General features: G+C 40.2%; 1 protein-coding gene across 4 annotated transcripts in view; it reads left to right on the top strand.

The window, feature by feature from the left end:
• The window catches only part of ZNF385D (zinc finger protein 385D), a 766537-nt gene that overhangs the window by 524255 nt on the left and 222815 nt on the right, over positions 1 to 19467 (top strand). For all 4 annotated transcript variants that reach the window (XM_030206770.1, XM_030206764.1, XM_030206774.1 and 1 more), the window contains one exon: positions 17670 to 17830. In XM_030206770.1, the coding sequence (XP_030062630.1) occupies positions 17731 to 17830 (100 nt within the window). In that variant the 5' untranslated portion in view covers positions 17670 to 17730. The remainder of the gene's footprint in view (positions 1 to 17669; positions 17831 to 19467) is intronic.

A 19467-nucleotide genomic window follows, 5' to 3' on the forward strand; every position in this document is an offset into this window, starting at 1 on the left:
AGTTGCAACTCCCATACATGGCTTCCTATGGGATCAACAATTCTATACTTGGCAGAATCTATTTACTGTGTATTTTGTGTCCAAAAATATGGATATTAAATATAAAGTTGAACCAGCTCAAGGTTTCAACAAGGTCCAGCTTCCACACTTCTCTATTGCCACTGAAGTGGCTATGAGGAAAGACAGAAACTACAGGGAGTTTTCCAATGCTTCTTATGTTAAAGGTTTATGGTTGTTAGAACATTGCAGCAAGAAAGTATTCAGGTGACATGCTTTTTTCTCACGTTTTGGCATCTTCGCTTTATATGGTTGAATACATTATTTCAAAAAGTACAAGCTTTTCCACCTAGCCTGTCACCATCTTAGACACAGCTATATGTGTATATCTGTAAACCTAGAGGATGTAATGGGGCAGTTCTACAAACTGAAGAGTAGCAAATCTCCTGGACCGGATGGTATTCATCCCAGCGTACTGATAGAACTGAAAAATGAACTTGCGGAGTTATTGTTAGTAATATGTAATTTATCCTTAAAATCAAGTGTGGTACTGGAAGATTGGAGGATGGCCAATGTAATGCCGATTTTTAAAAAAGGTCCCAGAGGAGATCCGGGAAATTATAGACCGGTGAGTCTGACATCGATGTCGGGCAAAATGGTACAGACTATTATAAAGAACAAAATTACAGAGCATATTCAAAAGCATGGATTAATGAGACAAAGACAACATGGATTTAGTGAAGGGAAATCTTGCCTCACCATTCTATTACATTTCTTTGAAGGGGTGAACAAACGTGCATAAAGATGAGCCAGTTGATACAGTGTATCTGGATTTTCAGAAGGTGTTTGACAAAGTACCTCATGAAAGACTCCAGAGGAAATTGAAGATTCATGGGATAGGAGGTAGTGTTCTATTGTGGATTAAAAACTGGTTAAAAGATAGAAAACAGAGAGTAGGGTTAAATGATCAGTATTCTCAATGGAGAAGGGTAGTTAATGGGGTTCCCTAGGGGTCTGTGCTGGGACCGCTGCTTTTTAATATATTTATAAATGACATAGAGATGGGAGTAACTAGTGAGGTAATTAAATTTGCTGATGACACAAAGTTATTCAAAGTCGTTAAATCACGGGAGGATTGTGAAAAATTGCAAGAGGACCTTACGAGACTGGGCGTCTAAATGGCAGATGACATTTAATGTGAGCAAGTGCAAAGTGATGCATGTGGGAAAGAGGAACCTGAATTATAGCTACACCATGCAAGGTTCCACGTTAGGAGTCACGAACCAAGAAAGGGATCTAGGTGTCGTTCGTTGATGATACGTTGAAACCTTCTGCTCACTGTGTTGCTGCGGCTAAGAAAGCGAATAGAATGTTAGGTATTATTAGGAAAGGAATGGAAAACAAAAATGAGGATGTTATAATGCCTTTGTATCGCACCATGGTGCGACTGCATCTCGAATATTGTGTTCAATTCTGGTCGCCGTATTTCAAAAAAGATGTGGAGGGGCATAATTGAACGCGAACGCCCATCTCCATGGGCAGGACAGACTGTATTATCGAAAAAGATGGGCATCCATCTTTCGTTTCAAAAATACGGTTTGGACGGACCAAATGCCATGGATTTGGTCCCTTCTGAGATGGGTGGATTTTTTTTTGTGATAATGGAAACTAAAAACGCCCAGCTCAGAAACGTTACAATCCAAGCCATATGGTCGTGGGAGGGACAAATGTACAACACTACCATAGCTCTTAGGGGTGAAGGGGGCAACTACATGTGGGTACAGTGGGTTTGAGAGGTCTCCCATTTACCACCACACGTGTTACGGGTGGGGGGGGGGATGGGCCTGGGTCTGCCTGCCTGAAGTGCACTGCAGTACCCACTAAGAGTACTCCAGGGACAGGACTTGTTGCTGGTGTATAACCTTGGCACAGCAGTTCACACCTGAAGACTAATCTCGCTGAAAACGTTCTTTATTTGAATAAGCACCTTTACTCACAGTTAACTGCAGATCAGAGGTTGTGCCCCACTGGCAACGAGTCTTGCTGTTACTGAGATTAGCAGTAGGTTCGAGCTGGCAGAATGGTGTACAATGAATGCCCTCTTTCAGCAACATTCAAGGTAAGAACTAAGTGCTGTAACGTGGCTAACACATGAAAGGGATCTAAAACTGGCTTACAGAAATGGCCACTACCTCATGGACTACCGGAAACAAAACAGGGCACACTGACCCAGTAAGCAGAGGGAAAAGCACCATGGGAGTATAGCCTACCAACTACCAACATCGTGAGCATTTAACACAAGCTAGTGGAATGACGGAGCCCAATACCCTACACCCACCACAATGCATTGCTGATGTGACTCTGCAGTGCCCTTAACAGAAAAGGTGTCACACTCACTCGAGACCCACATCAGAACCAGGGAAAGGCTGTCATGACACATTCTGCTGTCATGGAGGTGGGTACGGCATTTGAGGCTGGCATACAGGCTGGCAAAAAAGTTTGTAAAATGGGGTTTTTTTGGTGGGAGGGGGTTGGTGACCACTGGGGGAGTCAGGGGAGGTCATCTCCGATTCCCTCCGGTGGTCATCTGGTCAGTTGGGGCACTTTTTTGGGACTTGGACCTGAAAAAAAAGGGTCCAAATAAAGCGGACCAAATTCACGTCAAAAACGCCCTTCTTGTTTCGATTATCAGCTAAAGACGCCCATCTCTCCTCGGCCGATAACCACGCCCCAGTCCCACCTTCGCCACGCCTACGACACACCCCTGTGATCTTTGTTTGTCTCCGTGATGGACTGCAGTTGAGGATGCCCAAAATCGGGTTTCGATTATACCGATTTGGGCGCCCACGGGAAACGGACGCTCATCTCCCAATTTGGGTCGAAATATGGGCGTCTTTCTCTTTCAAAAATAAGCTGGATAGTGGAATTAGAAAAAGTACAGAGAAGGGCGACGAAAATGTTAAATAGGACGGGACGACTTCCCTATGAGGAAAGGCTAAAGCGGCTAGGGCTCTTCAGCTTGGAGAAAAGGCGGCTGAGGGGAGATATGATAGAGGTCTACAAAATAATTAGTGGAGTGGAACAAATGTGAAGTATCTATTTACGCTTTCCAAAAATACTAGGACTAGGGGGCATGCGATGAAGCTACAATTTAGTAAATTTAAAATGAATCGGAGAAAATATTTCTTCACTCAACGTGTAATTAAACTTTAGAATTTGTTGCCAGAGAATGTGATAAAGGTGGTTAGCTTAGTGGAGTTCAAAAAAGGATTGGACGGCTTCCTAAAGAAAAAGTCCATAGACCATTTTTAAATGGACTTGGGGAGAATCCACTATTTCTGGGATTAGCAGTATAGAATGTTTTGTACATTTTTGGGATCTTGCCAGGTATTTGTGACCTGGATTGGCCACTGTTGGAAACAGGATGCTGGGCATGATGAACCTTTGGTCTTTCCTGGTATGGCAATATTTATGTACTTATGTAGCTAAAGCATCAACTTTGACCTATCAAGCACTGTATGGATTGACTCCTGCTTATTTAGGTGTTCATCTTGCTATCAGGCTGCACAGCTTTGGAATTCTCTTCCTTCTTTTCTTTTAAGAATTTGTGGTTATCTTCAGTTTAGGAAAGCTCTTAAGAAATTTCTTTTTAAGAAATTTTGAGCTCCTTATTATTAAGCTGCAATAGTGATTACTGCACGAGCAAATGCGATGAAGCCCTTAAGAAATGAATGGACTTTGTTGCATTTGCCACACTGGGAATCACCTACTGCGGCTTAGTAAAAGGAGCCCTTTATTCATTTGTGGTAATGGTGTTCCTTTTAAAAATGATTGTATAATTTGGTTTAAAATATTGTAATTCCTGATATTTGTTCAGCTTTTGCCTATTATTACCTGCAGTGAACATTTGGTATTTTGCCGGTTATAAGACTGTAGTAGTAGTAGTAATAATAATAACAATAATAGTAATAATAATTATTATTATTATAAATGCTAAAAACATCAAAAAGTGTCATGCATTCCAGTGGTCATTCTGAGGGTCATTTTTGAATTAAAAAAACATCCAAAATGCAGCACAAAGTGGCAGATGGATGGGGTTTTTTTTGTCTAAAACATCCAAATTGCTATTTTTGAAACCCATTTATATGACATTTTTCTTTGCAGTTTGTCTACAATACATCCAAATCACAAGGGGTGTTTCAAGAGCGTGTTGGGGGTGGGATTTGGGCATTCCCAAAACTTGAACAGGGCTAAAAGTTAGATGTTTTGGGTCTAGACCTGTTTCAATCATAACTAAGATTCCTGTTTACTAAGTTAGTGTGCGCTAAATTTTAGCGTGCATTAAAACTAATAGCGCTCCTTAGTAAACAAGGACCTAAATGACCAGATGAACACTGGAGAGATTAAGGCATGACCCCCCACCCCCAAAGATGTGAAAGAAATGGTATATACCAGTCTCTATGACAGCTTCATATGTTAAGGCCAGTCCTATTAGAGCAGGAAACAGGTCCCTGGAGTAGAGAAGGGAACCCAGACATGTATCCCACTCTGAAAGTGTGAGCCCTCCAAAACTCACTATAAACCTACTGTACCCACATACAGGTGTTACTTGCAAGCATAAGGGCTATGGTAGTGGTGTACAGTTGGGTACATTAGATTTTTGGTGAGTTTTGGATGGCTCCCCATACAATATAAGGGGGTAATGGTGAGATGTGTAGCTGGGTACTTTAATGTGAAATCCATCGCACTGCTCCCTAGGGTGCCCCACTTCTCTGCTGGGATGTCTGTGTGACCAGTCTACTAAGAATTCGGGCCCCCTAGATGTCCCAATGACTTGTTTTTGTGCAAATGAAGACAATTCCTTTCTCAGCAGATTGCTCTCTTAGGAGCTTTCAAATTGTGGAACACATGGATATAGAGGGTAATATTTGCTGACTGCAAAACATGTAACTTTATGTGGATAAGTAATTTTATAAAATTATGCACATAGTTAGTTGGTTTATACTTTTAAATCAGCCAACCTAATATAAACTTTATATGGGTAACCTATCTGTATAATGTTATACTTGCTATTACTGTAGCCAAAATTAAAAGCATAAGAAAATATGGAGCATGACTGAATGTCACCACTCTTCAAATGGCAGATAAATTTAATCTGGACAAGTGTGATGCACATTGGAAATAACCCCAAATTCATACATGATACTATGTTCCATATTAAGAGGCATCCCTCCCTCTCCATGAATAGGATCTAGGTGTCATCATGGATAATATGTTGAAATCAGTGTGTAGCAGTGGTTAAAAAAGCAAAAAGAATGTTAGGAATTATTAGGAAAGGAATAGAGAATAAAATCATAATGCCTCTATATATTATTCCATGGTGAGACCATATTGTGTGTTGCTTGTTGCATGTTGCTGCATTTCAAAAGAGATATAGTGGAATTAGAAAAGGTACAGAGAAGGGTAACCAAAATAATTAATGGGATGGAATGAATCGTCTTTATCTTGGAGAGGACCCTGCCTAGAGGAGATATGTTAGAGGTCTATAAAGTCCTGACTAGAGTGGAACAGGTAAACATGAATCGATCATTTACTCTTTCAAAAAGTAAAAAAACAAACAAACAAACTAGGGAACATACAATGAACTAATATAATACTACTACCTATACTAATTTAACATTAGAATGGATTATAATCCAATCTAAACTATATTCTTATAATGAACATACGCTTTATTTAATACAAAAGAAATCTTTAAAAACAGAAATCACAAAAAATACAGACTATCCCAACCACATAGACGCAGAAATCCAAAAAATACAATATAAATCCAGTATTTATCTTAGCACCAACATGAGTCCAAAAAGGAAACACTGAACATTCCGCTTTCTTCATTCCAGGGCAGTATACTTAAACAACAAAGCCACAGACAGCTTGTCAGAGAGCCAGCTCCAACTTTAGCTCTGCCATAAAGTTTCTATTTACAACAAATAGGCAAACATATATAATTTTTTCACTCAACACAGAGTTAAGCTCTGGAACTTATCAAAGGATGTCGTAGAAGCAATTGATTAGCTTTGTTTAAAAAAGCGTTGGACAGATTCCTGGAGGTAAAGTCCATAAACTGTTATTAAGGTAGATCTGGGGAACGCCACTGCTTATTCCTTGGACAAGTAGCATGGAATCTTGCTAAGTTTGGGGATTCTGCCAGATACTTATGACTTGAATTGGCTGTTGTTAGGAACAGGATACTGGGCTAGATAGACCTTTGGTCTGACCTACTATGGCAATTCTTATGTTCTTATTTTTTTTATTATGTTTGATGTATTTTGATTTTTATATATAAAGATAATATTTTGTAGATCTAATGCATTTTCAAACGTTGTCGAGCATACAGTACAAACAATGCACAAATGTGAATAAATAAATACATAGAAATCAATATTCATAGAAACATAAACGTGTTGGCAGATAACAGTCAAATGGCCCATCCAGTCTGCCTATCCACAGCAACCACTATCTTCTCTTTCTCTTAAGAGATCCCCCATGCCTGTCCCATGTTTTCTTTAATTCAGATACAGTCCTTGTCTTCACCACCTCCAACAGGAGGTGATTCCTCACGTTCACCACACTTTCTGTGAAAAAGTATTTCCTTAGATTACTCCAGTGCAGTGGCGTACTAGGGTAGTTGACACCCGGGGCCGGTCATTTTTAACCCCCACCCCCCCCAATCCAGTACTAGGCATACTGAGAATACAAAACACTCAGGACCTATATATAGAGCAATTATACCATACCATAAGCAGTAATTTGTATGAGTCACACAAGGAAAAGGAAAGCATCTTAAACACTACAGTGAGCACTAGAACATCAATTCACCTATTGTAAAACAAAAACAGACAGATTAGTAAAGATCGTCGATCCTGCAAGTCAATGCCAATCAAAAGCCATGTCTTTTTCACAAAAACAGATACACCCTAATCCACTATAGAAAAAGTAATAATAAACTTTCTATTTAGACAAAAATTAAACTGAACCCACAATGCCAGACTCTGCATACAATGCAACACCACAGAAACAGAAAATGTCCCCTAGTACTGTGCAAAATAAAAAGAAAGCAGATGTAAATCTGAAAAAACTAACTCATACCAATCACCACTTTACAAATTAACAAATAGAAATAAAACAAATACAGAAAATAAAATACCATTTTATTGGACTAATACATTTAGCTTCCAGAGGCCAAAATCTCCTTCCTCAGGTCAATACAGTATAGTGCTGTTACAGTATCCTATCCTGACCTGAGGAAGGGGGTTTTGTTCTCTGAAAGTTAAGTCAAAATGTATTAAAATTAGTCCAATAAAAAGATTATCTTATTTACATGTTAAAGCAAAAAAATAAAAATATGTACTTTATTTACAGTTTGTTGTCTGTGGTTTCTGCTTTCCTCATCTTCTTTTCACAGTCTTCCTTCCATCCAGCATCTGTCTTCGCTCTCTCTCTCTCTCTCTCTCTCTCTCTCTCTCTCTCTCTCTCTCTCTCTCTGCCCTCCAGTGTCTGCCCTCTCTAATGTCCCTTCCATCCACTGTCTGCCCTCTCTCTCTGCCCCTTCCATCCACTGTCTGCCCTCTCTCTCCTTCCATCCACCGTCTGCCCTATATTTCTGCTCCTTCCACCCACCATCTGCCCTTTATTTCTGCCCCTTCAATCCATCTGCCCTCCCTCTCCCATCTGTCTCCCATCCATCCAGGGTCTCCCATCCATCCAGGGTCTGCCCTCCCTCACACTCCCCCCTTCCATCCAGGGCCTGTCCTTTTTAGCCCCCCAGTTCCAGCCCCCTTATTCCACCTGCCCCTAGTTCCAGCCCCAGCCCACATCTCCCACATGCCCCCTTTTCAGACCAGTCCCCAGCCCTTTTCTTCCATTAGTCCCGAGCTTCAGCCCCCCAGCCACTTCTCCCTATCCCCTTTTCAGCCCCCAGTTCCAGCCCCATTCATCCACCACATGCCTTGCATCCCCCCCTTTTTAGCCCCAGACACATTCTCCCACCTGCCCCAGGCATGGACCCATTTTCCCTCTTGCCCCTTGTCAGACCCCAGTTCCAGCTTCGCCCATCTGAGCACTCCCCTCTGAACACCCCCACCCCTCCCCAATCCCCTTCTTCCCTCTGAGCACCCCTCTGAGCTCCCCCACCCCTTCCCAATCCCCTTCTCCCCATCCGAGCACCCATCTGGGCTCCCTCACCCTCCCCAATCCCCTTCTCCCCTCTGAACACCCCTCTGGGCTCCCCACCCCTTCCCAATCCCCTTCTCCCCTCTGAGCACCCCTCTGAGCTCCCCCACCCCTTCCCAATCCCCTTCTCCCCTCCGAGCACCCATCTGGGCTCCCCCACCCTCCCTCCCCAATCCCCTTCTCCCCCCCATCCCCTTCTCCCCTCTGAACACCCCTCTGGGCTCCCCCACCCCTTCCCAATCTCCTTCTCCCCTCTGGGCTCCCCCACCCTCCCCGCTCCCCCTCTCCCATCTGACCCCCCCCGACCCGGTCCCGTCCCCCCTCGTGGAGAGTCAACAGAGCCCTCATCTCCTGCCATCACCCTTCATTTTTTTAAAAATCCATTGCAGCGACGCAGGCAGCACTTCGCGTCTGCCCTGCGTGTGCTGTGAAGAGAGAAAATCACCTCGCTGGCGTCGGGCCTTAATGCGTTGTGTCCCGCCCTCGAGGAAATAGGAAGTTACCTCAGAAGAGGGCAGGACACAAAGCGGGAAGGCCCGACGCCAGCGAGGTGATTTTCTCTCTTCACAGCACACGCAGGGCAGACGCGAAGTGCTGCCTGCGTCGCTGCAATGGACTAAAAAAAAACGAAGGGTGAAGGCAGGAGATGAGGGCTGTCTGGAGCACCCCCCCACACCCGCTGACACCCGGGGCAGACCGCCCCCACCGCCCCGCCCTTCCTACGCCACTGCTCCAGAGCCTACGTTTTAACTTCATCCTATGCCCTCTGATTCCAGAGTTTTCCTTTATTTGAAAGCGGCTCACCTCCTGTACATTACTACCACAGAGATATTTCAACATCTCTTTCATATCCTTTCTCTCCCGCCTTTATTTCAAAGTATGCATATTGAGAGCCTTAGGTCTGTCCCCATGCAAATTATGAAAGAAACCACTGACCAATTTTGTAGCCACCCTATGGACCAACTCACTGTTGTATTCAACAGCTTTAAAGGAGAGTAAACATAACGTCAGCTATTTCTCAATTGCATAGTAATATCATAGCAGTGAAAAGTTAACAGTGATAAAACATATCCGAGTGCTAGGACCATGAAATGAGTTGAATATAACAGTGCAGACTTTACAAAACACCCTAGCTCGTATTGGAAGCCAGTGAGCTTGGATTGGAAGTGGCATAATCTTATCAAAATTATGCAGTGAAGACCAAATGAACTACTATCTCCTGTAAGTTTTGTAGTTTCTTCAGAAGTCTAAATGGTGTTTTCAGGTTCACTGAGATTCATTGAGTATCAGCTGCCATAAAGAGCAATTACAAGGCAGCTCTGAGTCTGATCAACTTGCAGTAGATAGACGTGTCTCCCACACTCCTGTTAAGCACCTTACTGTATAAAGCAAAGCCGGTAGATCCAGCACATCACAGCATGGTAACTGGGAGAATTATAATGCTATATTAACATGGAGTTTAGGAGACCTGAATCTCCCACCACTCTTGAGCCTATCAAGATATATCCCAAAGTCTTTAAGAACACATAAAACAGGTCACTCAAGTGGGACTCATGAGTGAAAGTTTTTAACCTGGGTCCTTTGGTTAAAGCAAAAAACAAAAGGGGTTCACAATTTCCACAAAAAATACAACAACACAAAAGAAAGTGGAAAAGAAACCAACTTCAAGAGATCAGTCCAAACACCAGGGTAAGAAGCTCCCAAATCAAAACTTTATTTGGACCCTACACGGTCCGTGTTTCGGCTTTAGAAAGCCTTCATCAGGGGTCGATCAGTGAGTGCACAATTGTATATTGATTGACGATGGAGTGCATGAGCAAATGTCTCTTCAAAGTTTAAGTATTCTATTACCAAATTACTCCCACCAGACTTCCTAGCTGCTGTTTATCTACCTTAATTCAAATAGAGGGGGTGTATGAGCGCATAAGAGACCTTCACAGTCAAATTTAGCAGTAATTTGGTTCAGGTCCAGCACATGGAATGCTACAAGCAAGTGGTCTCTGTCCCTCTATGCAGGGCCCAACCCACCTCCTGCTGCTCCTAATTAATGCCAATTAGTGTCAATAATTGTTAAGTCACAATTATTGGTGCTGATTATCTTGTTAATTATGTTGTGCATGCAAATCCAGAATATGACTGGATTTGCGTTTGCAACTTAAGTCACGTTATATAGAATCCGGGGATATATTCCTATAGGTGTCATCATTTAGCATGCACCAATTGTTAACATGTGCTACATCTGTTAGCAAGCCTTAGTAAAAGGACCTCTTAGTGAATAAAGTGATAATTTGAAGAACTTCACTATATCTTTATTTGCATCTCATTATGCACAGTTATCACGTGCAATGGCACTACATCTAACCATCACCATGCTTCAGCGTTAGTGGCTCTCATAATGTGCATCTTGAGTCTTTAGTACATAAGATATTGTTCACTTTGCATACTAAACGTTCAGCATGTTTGAACACTGTTACTGACCGGTAGTGAATCAGCCCCATCAAGTGTGCATATTGTGTTATTCTATTGGAAAAAAATATGCTTGTATCCAAAATGTATTTTAAAATGGTGGCATAATGTAGGTTTTTCTGTGGCATGCATACAGTTTACGCAGTATTTCAGAAATTAAGGGGGGGAAGTTATCAACTTGGGCTACTGCCAAGACATGCTATTTTACTGTTAACCCCAGTTATTAATAACTAATGGCCTGATATTCAACCGGCATCATACCTGGAAATTCAATACCAGGCCATGTCTGGACTTCAGTATGGATTTTTAGGTATACAGAGTTGGCCAAAACATGGCCAGTTAAGTGCATATTCAGGCTATAAAGAACTGCATAAAGATAGGACTGCCTTTTATGCAGTCCTATTTATGCGGTTAACCAGTTAAGTGCCAAATATCACACTTAACCAATTAAGTGCCAGCTCTGTCCCTGGAATGTTCCCAAAGTAGCTAGTTTCAGCCTGGGCGCTAACCAGGCATTTCCAGCGGCACTATCTGTTTAAGTGCCACTAAAATGCCCAGTTTGCCCTGCATTGGTGATTTAAACAGCCAGGAGCCTCTCCTGGTCATTTAAATCATTTGGAATATCAGGCCCTAGGTATCATTGCCTAAAATGGGACCTGTGTTTAAACACTTTGAGCTAGTGGTATTAACTCATCTTCATGATAACCCACATTGATCACTTCACCTTTAAATGTACTCGTGAAATTTGCAGCATATCTCTAAAATACCACTTAGATCATCTCTTTTTCGTCCAAGCAAGTCTCAATGTAGACAGACTTTTTCAGGTGGCTAAAAATCCAATGGTTGACTTAGCAATATTAACTCTGCTTTACCCATGTAATAAATAGCCTGTGAAAAGTTATCTTTGACTATTGAAATCAGTACTATTGAATGCTCACAGATTCCTATAAAAAAGAGAGAATCTATGAATATGTCTTAATACTTACCAGCAATTAACAAACATCATTTACAAATGCATTCATCCAATGCATTTCTAAATTTGAGTGTTTGCGGCTTATCAGTGTATTTCCTTATCAACTGTAGAGAAAAAAAAGACATTATATAGCAATGGCGTAAGATTGTATAATGTCTCTTTGCAACAAAAATCTTTGCCTGAACTTGTCTTATTTTTTTTTTTACTTACTAGTTATTAACATTTTTGTTTAACTGCTCATGTTTTGGCTTATGGTACTGTCTCTTATGTTATGTGTTCCTAGAAATGTGTACCAACTGCATCACTGTGTCGCTCCTGATCAAGTTGCAATTGTAACACGTCACTCTAGTGTTCTTTCAATAATGGTACCTATCTATTTACAGTGCATTAAGATACAGGCAACATCAATGTTCTGACCAAACTGAATAATGCATTTTACAAATTCATTGCATGTTGTATTCTTTTTATTTATTTTTTTATTTTTTTGACAGAGACTAATGTAGCTACAGCCATTGAAATCCAAGAATTGAAAACAACAAATAAATAAATAAATAAATAAATAGATGGATAAATAAATAGATAATGGTTTGCTGAAGGTTTTGATAGGTATAGAATCTTGGGGGTGGAGGGAGGGGATCCTAGTTTACCAAGTCATAGGCCCAGTCTAGATAAAGAAAAAAAATAATATGCTAATTAGCTAATTATGTGAATGCCCATTTAGGGAGTAGATATGGGAAATCAATGTTCCAAGTCCTATCACCAACCAGCTGAAGGCTAATGCCAAAGGATAAACCAATAGTACTGCTAAGTTTATGTTGAACCTATCCATTAACAAAGGAATTACTATGCAAGAATTGTACATGTCAAGAGTATTTTATAAAGAAAAATAGGTACTTACTTTTCTTCATAAAATACTAGTTTAGTTGGCCAAAACCACTCCTTCATTAAGGTTTAATCGCTTACACCAGCCCTAGAGCTGGTGTAAATGACTGTGTCTACATTTAGAAGAATTCATATAAATACAATATTTTATAATCCATTGGTGTAATTTCTCGCACCACTCAAACACTGCTCATAGGCATTCCCACATTGAAAATATGTACTATGCATATGGAGGAGAATTCTGTATATGGCACCGAAAAAATCAGTGCCAAAAAAAGCACTATTCTATAAGCCATGCTTATAGTTAGACGCAGTTGAAAGAATAGCAACTGAATACCAACTGAAACATGGTGCAAATGTATGTGCTGAAATTGAGCGCATATCCCCCCTCATTCCATAACAATGTGTGTAAATGTTAGGAACGCCCCCGTTCCGCCCATGACTCTCCCATTTCCAAGCCCATTTTTTTTTTACTTGGTGTAAAATTTAGGGATGGATCCCATGTCTAAATTTACATATATACAGCTAAATTTACATGCATAGGTTCTAATTAAATCTAATTAATGCCAATAATTGCTTGTTAAAAGCCAATTATTGGCACTAATTAGCTCATTATTCAATTGCATGCTCAAATTGAGCACACACCCACATTTTTGGTGACTTTTATAGAATTAGGGGGATGACGTAAATACTTTGACACTGGCTGGCATTTTATGAGGTCATTTACACACTTATGTTGCCACTTATACATGTAAATGAGTAAAATGCCAACATATTTGGGCGCTGTTCATGGCTAAAACTAGGTCCCTCCTTAGAGAATTAATCTCATAATGGAAGAAAGAGTAAAAGCCTTTTACTTTCATAAAGCCAGTTTCAAATTCTGGCTTTGTTTAAAATTTAAACTGAGTTTGACTGTTTTACCCATAGTTAGAAGGCATATGTCATCAACATAATATGATTTTAATTTTCAATAGTGTTCACTGCAAGCTACATTATAGAAACTACATAATAATGAGGAGTTTTGATGCATTTACATGATTTGCCTCTCATTACTCTGTAGCACAGGGTATCCTAAATAATGCTATTACATTACATATTATATACAGCAGCAAAAATTGTGCTAGAGCACATCGACATTTCACACATACCAAAAATAATCTCCCTTTTCTTAAAATAACAGATGAGTAACTTGTATAAATGTGGTGTATAATTGACTGCACCTTTATTAACCAAGACAAATGTAGTTTACAACTTCCAAACTAACTTCAAAAAATACACTCCCAACATCCCCTTCCTCAGTGTAGCCTTTTCCTCACCCTATACAGCTAGTCAGTGATGTACTAGCCCCCCATCTGCATACAGATCCACATCAATATCATAACCTCATCATCTGTGGGACCTGCAGTGATGCAGGGTCACACATTGACCCATAACGATGCGCACATGAGCCTATACCTCACATTCTCCCTTATTATTATTTTTTGCCTATTCTCCTCAGCCACATATTAGTCTCACATCCCCCCTTTCACATTGTTCCTTCTATCTGAACCAAGTTTTGAGCACCCTCACCCATTCCTGTTGTCTATTTACTGCAATACCTCCTTTCTTCACTGCCAAATTAGCCCAAAAGCTCCAGCAAAGAGAAAAAAAACCTGCCCCCACTCCCACCCAACAACAAAGGGAGGGAGGGCAGAAGAGTTTCTCCCTCATCCACTCTTACTGCCCTCTCCTTCCCCACTGCTGGCCTCCCCAAAATACTACACAGCCTGCCAAAACACCAACACCAAAGTCTCCCTAGCACCAACACCAACAGCAAGTCTCCCTCTTCTACTCCTCCAATCTCTATGCCTCACTTCTGAACCCCTTCCCCTTTTTTGTTGCTACCTGCTTCAAAGTAACTTTCCTATCAACTATCCCTCCCTCCTAACTCCTCCTTACCCTCATCCCAATCCAACATTCCCTATGGCTTGGATCTTCTCACTGCTGTTATTTGCCCTCACCTTTAAACTGAAGGAACCCTTAACACGCATGATTACTACCCCCTCAATTATTGAATCTAACTGGACAGCATCCCAAGAAACTGCAGTGGTGGCTGTTTTTAAGCAGTTACAAAAGGCTCTCAGTTGGGCCAATATATCCACTGTACTGTCAAAGACAGTGATGTATTGAAGTGTGCCATTTTATGGTTACTAGTAAAGAATTTTCTAGGCAAATTTTTGTCCATGCAATGAAAGGAAATCTAAACATTACACAAACTAATTATCAAACTTCAGTAAAACAAAAATGACTACATCTCATTATGGCAAAGTTATTTTTGTTACAAGACATGTTGAGCAAAACCTATTTCATGCATAATTTAACTATGCAATAATAATTAATGGCTGCTTTGTATGATCTGATATCATAGCAGCTTCCCAACTATTAATTTAAGCTCAATATGACATGAGAAACTACACATGAAATTTTATTCAGTGCATAAGTTAAAAAAAGAATCCTTAAATAATGCTTCCTTTGCTAAATTGGGAAACAGTACATGATGTTCTTAATAACATGCATTAGTTGGGGGCTTAACCCATAAAACACCATTTGCAGAGTTTTTGATTCAGTAGAATATCAGTCTCAAGATTGGGTGGCCAAATGATGTAACTATTGATCCCTTTCAATATTCATGATTTGACTGCAAGCAGTAGTATTACCAAATCACCTGCTGGATGACTACTTGGGGGTCTAATATTGAAAGGATTTAAGTTTTTAACTTAGGGGTCATTTTATTAAATTGTGGTAACATTTAGCCTTAGCATGGCCTTAAGTGGATCTTTCATACGCACCAAGGCCATTTTAACTACGGCCATGAAAAACCCTATTTTCTATTTATTTGTTGTCATTAGCATGCAGCTACTGTTAAAAATTGGTACAGGAGCATAACCACCATCTATTAGAAAGTAGTAAGGGTTCCCATGTTAACCATGTACCAAGCAATTAGTGCATGGTAATGTAGACATGCTAACTGGTTAACACAGGATTTCTCACTCTCTACCCTTGATATGCCCCCTCAAAAAAAAAAAAACATTTAGAGAGCAGTTAGCGTGCACATATCCCCCAAACTAATTCAGAATACATTAGCATGTACCACCTTAAGCTTTTTTTTTTTTTTTGCTATGTTAGTCGTGTATTAGCTTCAAATGCAGTTTAGTAAAAGGGCCCCTTTTGAAAGTTATGCTCCTAAATTGGCTTCTGGAAATTTACTAGGGCTGAGTGCCTAAATTCATGCTTTAAAATGGGTCAATTCTGGGTGCCTCCAGTTATATGCCACGGTGACACATTTCAGCATTTAATTGCAGAGGATATGTTGAGCACACAGGCTTTGCAGTTTACGCATATTGATTTTTGGTGTTAAGATGTATTAAGTGCAAGAGCTTAGTGCATTTCAGTAAAAGGGCCCCTTAGTGGCTCATTTTCAAAGCACCACGTCACACAAAGTACTATAGTAACCTATTTTACTTTGAAAATACACCCCTAAGTTTGGCTAAATATAAGTCACAAATGTAGTAGCCTGCCTGTGAAGCATAAATTTAGGGGCACAGTTTTTTTTCTGACTATCAGACCCTTTAATATTATTTTTAAACAAAATATAATGGGGTCTATTTACTAAGGTGGATTCTCAATTCAATATGGAGATTACCACACTCTCACAGCAAGGGCACACAAGTAACCATTAATGCAGTGTGTTAAAAACTAATATGTGCTCATGTGTATGTTAAACTGTTAACATGAAATCGCCATTTTGTGTAGAGGCTGAATTTTACAGTTAATGTTGAGGTTGTTGTCACTCATTAACTGTTAATATGGCAGATAAGACAGCGCAGTTAACACCACCTCAAAATATGTACCTACAGTACAAGTAGCTGTACTATATGTTAACTTCCTCACAATTAACACATGATAACTTTTCTCTATATTAGCTGCATTACAGCCCTCCCCCAAATACTGGCAATGCTCTAAACAGTTAACACAGAGGTTTTGCAGTTACTGTGTATGAATTTTGGCAATCACCATGCAGTAACTGCAAAATATTTCCCTACTTTCGTAAATAGGGGACCAGTGTGCATTCAGTAAAGGAACCCTTTTTTACATAATAGAAAGACAGTAGTTAAAAGATGAAATTCTAAACTTGTGCGTCTTACTGTGAAAAAATCTATTGAACAGAATTGAATCAAAAGGAACCAAGTAATAAAACTACATCAAAGGCATTGGGTACCACTCCACAAGTTGTAGAACACGCACACACATGCACATACACACACACTGAAAGCAGCCTTCTCTTCCTCAGTTTTGAATTTCAGTGGCTGCATTCTGTAGAAGCTAGAGAAAAGGGCATATCTGTCCACTCAGCAGCTGGAACATAGGTAGTGCATTTGCTTTGAACTGCCAGCTTCCCGTTTGCAGTACAAGAGTTCCTGCTTTTTTTTTTGCTCAATGTGCTTGACCTCTGTGATAACCCCTTTGAAGCTCCCATCACATTCCATATACTGAGACAAAACATGTCAAAGAAAAAACAACCCAAAGCCTTTCCTTCTCTAGTTGTTAAATATTTACATTTAAAACCTAAATTACGCCAGATACTGTAAGTACTGCTTTATCAATTTCTGCTTCCGTAACGGGTATGTTAAGTGCACTGACAGGGGTTTAGTGATACGATATGATTGCTCAGTATTAAGGGACGTTAGGTTAAAGCACTGGATGGTGATTGGAATTTCCTGTTAACTAAAGTATTTAACAAATTGAACTACTCTCACCACAGGCTTATTTTGGGTACCGTAAAACCAGTCCCAGTTTGTGGCAGTTGAGCACTGAAATTACCCATTGTACATTTTTAACCTAAGCCAAAAACTAAATGGCTTTACAATGCTGATGTGCTGAGGTTTGAGTAAAGCATCACATTCCGAGCTGTGGTTGGTCACCAATTATTAGATGAATTATTTAGCACCAATGTGGTTTGATCACCAATTATTTAGCATCAATGGTACCCATTATTGAAGTGGTCTGTATTTGTACTAATACAGAGAATGCGAGTTTACAAATGAGCCTGATTGCATGGTTCATTTTGTTCTCCTTGTAGAGCCGGCTGCGGCCCACTACAAAGGCACTAACATGCCAAGAAGCTCAAAGCACTGGAAGCCATGAAAACTAAGCAGAAATCTGGTGCTACCAAGGACAGCGCAAAGACTACCTTCATTTCCATCACTACCAATACCATCAATACCAGCTCTGACAAAACAGGTTAAGCGATAATCTTTGTTGTTGGTCTTAATTCCTTGTTGAATTCCATTTCTGTTTGGTTATGTGCTTGCCACACTGATTCATGCTGAATCCATCATTCTGCGCGGTACTGATTTCTTTGTTCTTTTTTTCTTCTTCTTCTTCTTCTTCTTTTCAATGCGTTGTTTGGGTGAGATAATCACTAGAAAATAAAGTGTTTCTGTTTCACATAACAGCACCTGACATTCTATTAGAAGAAGAGAAAACAAAAATAACTGCCTGTCATGTTGAATACTTATTGAAATCAAAAAGTCTGAAATGTGCACTGGTTGGCGTAAAGGTTTCAGTTCATCTGTGGCATTTCTCTCTACAGACCCGTCTACTACAGTGTGTCAATATTTAAGTGTAGCTCCCCCGCCCATTGCTAATTACACCAAGTTTAGGAAGCTTAGATAACACCACTGTGAGCAAGGAACTTATTCTTATAAATTGTTAGCACCGTGCTGTGCAGCATTTTCACAAAGGGCACGTTTGCTGGATAATCGTTCCAACCCATGTACAGGTAAGTGTTATTGGTCAACTAACCATTGTGCTAGTAAAATTATGAGCTATGGAATGGCAGTTGTGGAAAGAATTTATTTTCTGATAAGCATAAGTGTTGTGGAGATCGAGAACCAACTGAGACTGTGAAATCAATTGCAATACGATTAGATTTCTACTTCTATGAACAATAATATAAATATACATATGTTGAAGATCTTTGCTCTGCAATTTCCTTTGCAAATCATTTACAATACTGAATCACTTGTCGTTCTAAATTTTACTAGAATCCTATGGAAATGGATGCTGGTTGTTATTCCCACACAATTTCAGCTAAGCTGAAGTTTTGATTATGTTCCTCCCTATCCACCCTCTCATTCTAAAGCAAATGTCAGTGAAGAAGGTCTGGCTGAACAGTATCTGCAGCAGCTGTAGAGCTAGAAATATAGAAAGAGTAAGCATGGTGAAAAGGGATAGAAGGAAAACACGGAGAGGATAAGCATTTTGTTGAGACAAAAAAGTGGAGGAAGAAGAAAATAGTGTTGGGGGAAGGACTGGAAAGTAACTTCTTGTGCACTTATTACAGTCAGTGGGACAGTCCCAATCCAGAAGAGTAATATTTTCCTTTATTTTAACATATCCAAGTAGGTTGAAAACCTAATTTTGCATAGGTTGTCTAGGTTGGAAAAGGGGCATCCAAATTGGGATGTGGACAATTTGCAGTATATTTTACAAAAAGCTTGCTGAATACATAGCCATTTGTTTAAATGCATATAGGGCAAGATCTAGTAAATGCTGCCCAGTGATATTCTACAAAGGATACTCCATGATGAGTGCTCTTCATAGAATAGCATTGAGTGCCAAATTCTGCACCCAACTTTAGTTGTGAGGACTTACAGCAAATGAAACATGGTGTACATCCTGGCACATAAGTTAGGCGCGGATCCACGGTATTCAGTAATACTGTGCGCATTTTTAGTAAGTGCTCCTGACTCATCCATGCCCCTCCATGGCCACACCCCATTTTGAGTTGTGCGCTATAAGGTTTGTGTGTGGATCTCTATAGAATAGCTCTTAGCAATGCGCAAATCCTAATTGTTTCCAATTAATGCCAATAA

The sequence above is a fragment of the Microcaecilia unicolor genome, chromosome 1 (assembly GCF_901765095.1).
Source record: "Microcaecilia unicolor chromosome 1, aMicUni1.1, whole genome shotgun sequence".
Classification (NCBI taxonomy): Eukaryota; Metazoa; Chordata; class Amphibia; order Gymnophiona; family Siphonopidae; genus Microcaecilia; species Microcaecilia unicolor.